The sequence below is a fragment of the Fukomys damarensis genome, unplaced genomic scaffold, assembly GCF_012274545.1.
Source record: "Fukomys damarensis isolate Sample0158 unplaced genomic scaffold, DMR_v1.0_HiC HiC_scaffold_27, whole genome shotgun sequence".
Lineage (NCBI taxonomy): Eukaryota > Metazoa > Chordata > Mammalia > Rodentia > Bathyergidae > Fukomys > Fukomys damarensis.
In genome coordinates, this window is record NW_022900939.1 from 3,202,392 (window position 1) to 3,210,609 (window position 8,218).

Genomic DNA, 8,218 nt, shown 5'->3' on the forward strand with positions numbered 1-8,218 from the left:
GACCTGGGGCGGCCACAGAGCTTGGGGTCACGCTGGGCGGGACGGGAGCCCCAGCCCAGGAGCCTTCGGGGCGCAGCCACTGCAGAGCGATCCCAGGTGGGGCCTGCCGTGAGGCCAGCGGCCACTGGACTAGTGTCCCGGCCCTGCACTGGTCGGCTGCACACCTGCGTCTAGGGCTGGTATCAGGATTGAACCCGGCCCTTTTTTAGACAGAATCTTGCTGTGTGGTCCAGGCTGGCCTCAGCCTCCGAGGTGCAGGGAGGGATCGCAGGTGTGGGCCATCACCACGCTTGGCTTGAGCCAGTGTAAGGATGTCCAGTTTGTTCTGGGAGTGCAGTGCTTTCCTGGCCCGGTTCCATCGCTAGCTAGGTGAATAGACTGCAGGGCCACACTTTTGCTACGTTAGGGTCGCTCAGGCTGGGTTTGGTGAAGGACAGTTGAAACTTCAAGGGTGGCAGCGTCCTTACTTCTGTGACAGTCTTCTCTCCACGTGCACCCTCTGCTGGTTAGTGTGGAGTGAGCTCTGAAAAAAAAGTGCACGCGACTTCCCCAGAATGCGACTCCCAGTATTGCACCCTAAACGTGTCACATAGAGCGTTGTACCTGTGGAACTGGGAAGTCACATCAGCAGTGATGGCAGTGAGGATGATGATAACTTGGGGCGCGCGGTTTATTATTCCTGTTTCATAGATAAGCAAAGTGAGACCCAAGGACGCTGTGTGACACACATTAGGTCATACAGCCAGGCTAACAGCCCTGCCACTCCAGCGCTTTGTGGGGCTGAGGTAGGAGATGACAAGTTGGAACCCTGGGCAACTTGGCAAGTTAGCGAGACCCTGCCTGAAAATTTAAAAAGGGCTGGAGATGTAGCCCAGTGAGAAAGGGTTCGGTCGTCATGATGAAACGCGCGCACATGCACACACTTTGGCTTCAAACCTAGGTGTATTTTCCCACACGGAACTTCTATGGAGATATTTTTTCTTGAGATACTCTTGGCACAGCTGTGCTGATGTGTCCTCAACTCATATTGTCTCTCACTTTCACTACTTCCCTGCTGTTTCAAAGACACAAATCAAGTGTTACTATGCCTCTGAATTGTCTGATTTCACCTGCAGAAATTTGATCTGTGAAAACCGAGACGCCATCTTCAGAGACGCCCAACATGTGCTCTCCTGGCAGTCCCAAGATCCTCTACCGGAACCCGCGGTTCCTCCACTTGGCCTTCCTGCAGCTTCATCAGCAGCAGCAGAGTGGTGTGTTCTGTGACGTCCTGCTGCAGGCAGAAGGTAAGAGCCTGATGGGACCCAACCGAAAACCACTCCCAAATAAGATGGAGTGAATTTAAGGCGGAGGTGAAGGGCAAAACCAGAAGACTGTTATTACCTCTCAGTACTGGAAACATTTGGTAAGGAGCTGTTTATTTCCAGGACAGTTACTGTTCTCAAGAGTGAAACTGTGACTGTGATTTTTTTGGTCATCTTTTGGCAAGACAGGGTCTTGCTATGTATAGTCCAGGCTGGTCTCAAACTCACAGTGATCCTCCTGCCTCAGCCTCCCGGGTGCTGGGATTACAGATGTGCACCACCACGCCTGGCTTGTTTTTTCTTTTAAAAAAAAAATTGTAAAATTCTTTGAGCATAGAAATTCTCTAAAATGTTGATAACTTCATGGGATGATTGTAAAGATTGTTAGCATATGTTAAGCACTTAAAACGTTGCTCTTAACATACTAACCACAACATAGATGACACCATTGTGTTTTCCCATTTTCTTTCTAAAGTCTTGTGCTTTTTTTTCTTATCTCTAAATGGGATTCTTGTTTGTTGATGGAGCAACAAACGTGTAGCTTATTCCCACTCCTTCTCCTCCCATGAAAATGTTAAATTAGCAGGAAGTAGACTGTGGTATCATGTAGAACACTCAAAATTAGTAGTCAGAACCCTGGATTTAGTCCTAGTTACTTAGTAACTGTCAAGCAAGTAATTTCATCTCTGTGGAGCTCAGTCTCTTCGTTTATAAAAAAAGATTGTGGCCAAGCATGGTGGCGCATGCCTGTAATCCCAGCACTCAGGGAGGCTGAGGCAGGAGAAATGCAGAGTTCCAGGCCAGCCTAAACTACATAGTGAGACCTTGTCTCCAAACAACAAAAGGATTGTGACATTGTGTAGCACCCTGCAGTTTGCAGAGTGCATAGCACATAGTGATTCATTTGACTCTTAGGCTGTGTGAGATAAGTAGCGTTATATGTTCCAATTCTAGAGATAACCGAATTGAGGCTTCCGGTTAACGCTTTTCCTTTTTTTTTTTTTTTTTTTTTTTTTTTTTTCTCTTTTTTTTTTTTTTTTTTTTTTTTCCTCCTTTTGGTTTTTTTGAGACCGGCTCTCACTGTGTAGTTGAGACTGACCTGGAGCTCACTATGTCTCCCAGGATGGTCTCAAACTCACAGCATCCTCCTGCCTCAGCCTCCAGAGTGCTGGGATTATAGGCATGCACCACCACGCCCAGCTCCTGTTGGTTTAGTAACTATGCAGCTCAGATTCATTTTTCATTCAAACACAAAAATCGCCACACGTGGTGGTGCATGCCTGTAATCTTACTACTCAGAAGGCTGAGAAAGGAGGATCGCTGCAAGTTTGAGGCCTGGGCTACATAGGCCGTTCAAGGCCAGCCTGAACTCCACAGCAAGACCCTGTCTCAAAACACCAAACACACAAACACACACCAGCTCCCTGATGGATGCTATACACTGCTAGGGCATACAAGGATATAGTCCCTCCTCTGAAGGAAATCATGTTGGGGAGAAATCAAATGACAAGCACAATACTTTAACAATCTAATTGGTAATAAAATAGAAGCTAAGATAGGGTCACAGAAGAGCACCCTTCAAAGACATGAGGCGGCTGGGAGAGGGTGCAGGAACTGTTCTTGGAGAGAATCTATGAAATGGAATCTGAAGGACAAGCTTAAGTAACAGATTTCTCCAGATGGAGAGAGAGCCACATACAGAGATGGAGAATTCTATCCCGAACCCTGGAGAGGTTTGTTAGGGCCAGAGCTCAGAGGGAGGGGTCTGCTCAGGAGAGCTGGAGGAACGAGCGCTCCCCGCCCAGGTTAGGGGAGGACATCCACTTCCCACTTAACGGCGCACAGACTGGTTGGGAATCACTTGCCTGGTCATAGCACCCGAAAAGGAGGGGATGATGGTTGGAACTACGGCATCAAGAGTAGAGATGTCTGGGCTTTTGAAGAGAATTTTAAAACTTGCTGGAGTGTTCAGGAGTGTAGACTCTTCAGATCTTACACCTGCTACTTACTGTAATCATGGCCATGTTACTCAGCTATATCCAGTAGCTACTTCACAGGATTGCAGTGAAGAATAATTTGATTTACACTGGTGAAACTCTTACAACAGTGCCTGGTGGCATATAATACGCAAGTCTTAGTCCTTTAAAAATTGTGGTTTAAGCTAGGTATAGTGGCATCCACCTTCAACACTCAGGAGGTAGAGACAGGATCATGAGGTCAAACTCTTTGAAAAAGAGGGCCAGGAATTTAGCTCAGTGGTTCTGCCGCCTGCCTTGCAAGGGCCCAAGTTCAATCCGTTACCAAAAAAACAAAAAGGGCTGGGGATTTAGCTCAGTGGCACAGCACCTGCCTCACAAGGACAAGGTCCTGAGTTCAATCCCCATTGCCGGGGGGGGGGGAAGAAAAAAGGTTAATAGATAAGGGAGAGAGGAACCGGATGCAGTTTTCAGGCTTGGGCAGCTGGATGAATGCGTCTTACTTTGGGGTAGAAAATAGGGGCCGAGGGAGAATGAAAGGTATCAGGAGTTCACTTTTTGAGTCAGGGTCTCACTATGTTTTTCAGCCTGGCCTTGAACTCAGTGATCCCCATGGCAGCCTACCAGGTGCTGGGATTACCACATCTGGCTTTTTTTTCCTAAGACGTGGTCTTCTATGTAGTTCAGGCCAGTCTTCTGTTCACTATGTAGCCCAGGTTGGCTTCAAACTCACAATCCTCCTGCCTCAGCCTCTGAAGTACTAGGACTACAGGCATGGGCCTCCATGCTGAGCAAGTTCATTCTCTGGGAAAGGTACATCGGAGGGGCTTGTGAGGCATCGTGTCAAAACACCACTGTGATGTGTCTGCTAGCTCAGGAGCGCCATCTGTGGAGAGAGATGGACTGGGGCGCATCTCTGAGTCTCTGGCAGTCTCAGCTGTAGGAGAGTCTGAGAGGTGCCCATAAAATGAGAAGGTGGCTCAGAGCAGGCAGTGGTAGAGCTCAGGAGAGAAGGGACCCAACTGGCAGCCTCCACAGCTCTTGCTGTTCGTTAGACACAAGCTGCTGCTGTGACAGATTTTGAATTCTTAGGTGAGTCAATGAAGATGGATTCAGCAAGTACCCGCTGCCCTGCTCTGTGGCGAGTACTGCATGAGCCTACTTGGTCTCCAGGGCTGGGTGTACATGCATGAGCAGGACAGAGGAAAGAACCACCACCACATAGCTGTGGAGGACCCCACAGCCGGGCCCAGTCTCGCTCTGCAGGGTGGAGGGGCTTCTGAAGGGAGCTGGCCAAGCCAGGTTCTGGAAGTGAGGATGAGTTAGGCCACAGGGAATGGCGGATGGAGGTCCCAGCCCGCAGGAGCAGGGGTGGTGTGCAGGGTAGCCCTGTCTGCTCCTCCCCCGCATGCCAGGCCATGTATGACACAGCGTGTGGCTTTCCCCCAGGTGAGGCCGTCCCAGCACACTGCTGCATCCTGTCTGCCTGCAGCCCCTTCTTCACGGAGCGCCTGGAGCAGGAGACCCCAGCTCAGGGTCGGAAGGTGGTCCTGGAGCTGGGGGGCTTGAAGATTGGGACCCTGCGGAAGCTGGTGGACTTCCTGTACACGTCGGAGATGGAGGTGTCCTGGGAAGAGGCCCAGGATTTGCTGTCCGCAGCGCGCCAGCTCCGCGTGTCTGAGCTGGAATCCCTGCAGCTGGAGGGCAGAAAGCTGGTGAAGGCCCCGCAGGGCCGAAGGCTGAACCGCGAGTGCCTGCAGCCCAGCGCTGCGCCCATTTCTGCCAGAGTGGTAGCCCCCGGCTGCCACCTTCAAACACCACTGCCAGGCACCCAGCCTCCCTGTCCAGGGGCTGTGAGGTCACTGGGCCTTGGAAGGGAGGAGGGTCTCCCAGAGCAGAGCGCCCCACCAAGCTTGGGGAGCACGCCAGGCACGCTGATGCTGCTGCAGGAAAAGGCCAGGGCCTGCCGGGTCCCAGGGCCGAGCTCTTCCTCGGCCGGCCAGGGTCCAGAGCCCAAGGCAGACAAACAGGGCCCAGCGAGCCAGCCCGCAGCGTTGCTGCCCCGGAAGATCCGGCTCAGCCGCCCAAAGCCACCTCCCAGCGGCGGCCCATCGGGTGGACCCAGCTTGGTGCCCACAGCCCCTGGCCGGCGGCTCTGGCGGCAGAGGGCAAACAGAGGAACAGCGGATGACAGGCGGGAGCCAGACAGGGCCAGTCCTCTGAGAGTGCCCAGTCCCGCTGCGCCCAGTGGGAAGCGGGGCCCAGAGGCCAGGGTGCCCCCAGCTGAGCCCATGGAGGAGGGGCAGGTGGGGAGGGTGAAGCTGCGGAAGGTGGTCAACGGCACCTGCTGGGAGGTGGTGCAGGAGCCAGCCCCGGCCCTCAGGACCCCTGACCCCAGAGACGGAGCAGCTCCTCCCGGGGTCCCGCTGTCCCCAGGCAGTGAGCAGCAAGGGGCATCTGCCCGGCTGGCGCTGTACCAGGACTCCCCCGAAAGTGCCGGGGTGCTGGACATCATGCTGGCTGCCGGCCACTCCCCAGACCAGCCTGGGCCGGGGCGGCCCTTTGGGTCCAGCCCAGAGCTGCTGGGGAAGGAGCCCATGCTGAGTGGTAGCCACAGCGAGGACTGCGCCTTCGTGGGGGCCTCGAGCTCCATGGCCCCCAGAGAGCTGGAGGACATCCTCGACCTGGTGCTGTGTGGCTCGGACGCAGGACCGCCCAAAAGGTCCCCAGAGAGCCCTGGGCCAGAGGGCTGCAGGACGCCCAGCTACCACCTAATGGGCGCAGGTGGGGCCTGGATGGGAGAGGAGTGGTGCTTGCCAGACCTGGAACTCTGGTCCGGGGAGCTCACGGGGCTGGAGAAGGAACCTGCTGGGGAGAACAAAGAGCTGGCCCGGGCGTGGATGCCAGGTCTTGACGCCGCCACCTCCCAGCCACCAGATGCAGAGGCAGACAGACAGCACGTGGGCTCCCCGGGAAACCCCTTGACGCCAGGCTCCAGCTGGGCAGAGGGTGGGCTGGAGCTGTGCCCCGCTCCAGGGACAGGGCCTGACCCGCCCACTGCCAGCTCCGAGGACGAGATTGATGTAGTGAACTGGGCAGCAGAGGCCACGCTGGTGCCTGCCAGTACCCACTCAGTGTGGCCCGACCCCTCCTCAGAGTCCGAAACAGAGGTGGATGTGTTGACCTAGCAGAGGGGAGTCTGGATGGCCGGGCCCTTCTGCAAAGCCTGCAGCACTGCAGCTCAGCCCCTGGCTCTGGGATCCCACCCTAGGCCTCAGGAGCCAGGTGAAGTCCGGGGAGTACTGCGGCTCAAAAGGTAGAAACTTGAAGCGTCTCATACTGTTTTCCAGTTAGTGACAAGTCAGTGAACTGTCCCCGGTTCAGGCGGGCCGCAGGTACCAGGGAGACGGCTAGTCTGGCCAGTGGAGGAGCAGGAAGGAGCCCCGCCCTATGGCAGGGCCCACAATATGTGCAGGGGTTTGGGTGTCCAGGAAGCCCAGCTGACAGCTCTCCACAGGGCTAGGAGGATGCACTTCTGCCATCACTTCCAAGAAGTGAGTCAAAAAAGGTACGGTTGCTTTTTTAAAAAATTTCCTTTGCTCCCTCAGTTTTTACAAATATCTCACGTGCTCTACCAGAGGCCCTATGAATTCCAGGCCAGGTGGCCTTTAGGCTATGAAACAATAAAAGGTTCACCACCCCTTGAGGCTCCTCTGTCCCTCCCTTGACATGATTCTTTTACTCAGACAATACTTCACTTTATTAAATCACATCCAAACCGTTTACGAGGACTTGCTGGGGGCTGCCTCCTGTGAACGCTCATGTCTGGAGTGAGGGAGACCATGGTTTCAGGGCCATGGCTGGAGTTTGGCCATATCCCGTCACAGACGCTCCAACACCACCAGGACAAGCGCTGCAGAAGGAAGGAGCGGGTCAGAGACTGAGCAGGGTGTTGGATCCACGCCTTACCCCGTGAACCCACTCCCCCCGCTGGAGGGTCACCGTCTCCAGAGCTCCCCAGTGTGACCCCTGTAGATGGCACTAGGCACAGAGACTCTCGGGAGCCAGGAGTGGCTGAAGTGCAGGCACCTCTTAACCGAGGGCAGCCTGGCATGCTGGAAGATGGTGGTAAACCCATCACTCAGGAGGCTGAGGCGGGAGGGTGGCGGCCTGCATATTTCAAGGCTAGGGCTGGCCTGAACTACTCCAAAAAACCGAAGAACCTCAAGAATAAAACCCAGAAGGGTGTAGGGAACGGTACAGAGAAGTAACAGGTAAGCTACTGCCAGTACATCGGAAAAATCACTACCTCATGCTAAGACCTCGAGGATCAGTTTATGTACCTGCTATCTCAGTAAGAAAATCCATGAGATAAGTAATTCAGGCTTAAAATAGCCACCAGGAAGGCAGAAGTGAATTTGCAAGTAAATAAAGAACCGCTCCACACCCCCGGGCGACAGTGAACAGCCCCCCAACTCTAAAGGACACACAAACTGCCATCCGCAAAGAGCCGCTTCCGCCGGAAAGTCGTGGGCCCTCCGTCATCACTCTTCCAGACCCTGCCTCATTTAAAAATACGAGGGAGGCCGGGGATGTAGCTCAGTGACGCCGCAGCTGCCTGACAAGCACCAGGGCCCGGGTTCGACCCCCGGTACGTGACTAAGTAGATAAGAAAAAGGCAGGGTGCGGGACGCAGTCCCAGTACGGCCGAGCGCGGAGGACAGGCGCGAAACTCGCTTTCCGCTCCCCGGCTCCGGACCCCGGTGAAGCCCTCTCCCGCCGAACCTCAGCGTGGGCCTCCTGCCCGGACCCTAGGAAAGGTGTTTGGTCAGCTCCTGCACCACCGCCTGCGGCTCCGGGAACTTGAGTTTGCGCGGAGGCCCCTTCTCGATCCCGGTCCAGAGCTGGGCACCTGCGAAGGCGCGAGTGAGGCGGAGC

At 54.7% G+C, this 8,218-nt stretch overlaps 1 protein-coding gene across 1 annotated transcript; it reads left to right on the forward strand.

Annotated features, from left to right (window-relative positions):
* The first annotated feature begins 29 nt into the window (after positions 1-29).
* On the forward strand, positions 30-6,713 carry Btbd18 (BTB domain containing 18). The gene is made up of 3 exons (XM_010608307.3): positions 30-96; positions 1,116-1,286; positions 4,730-6,713. Exons 2-3 carry the CDS (start codon positions 1,163-1,165, stop codon positions 6,466-6,468), a joined length of 1,863 nt encoding a protein of 620 aa, XP_010606609.1. The 5' UTR covers positions 30-96; positions 1,116-1,162; the 3' UTR covers positions 6,469-6,713.
* Positions 6,714-8,218: the final 1,505 nt, after the last annotated feature.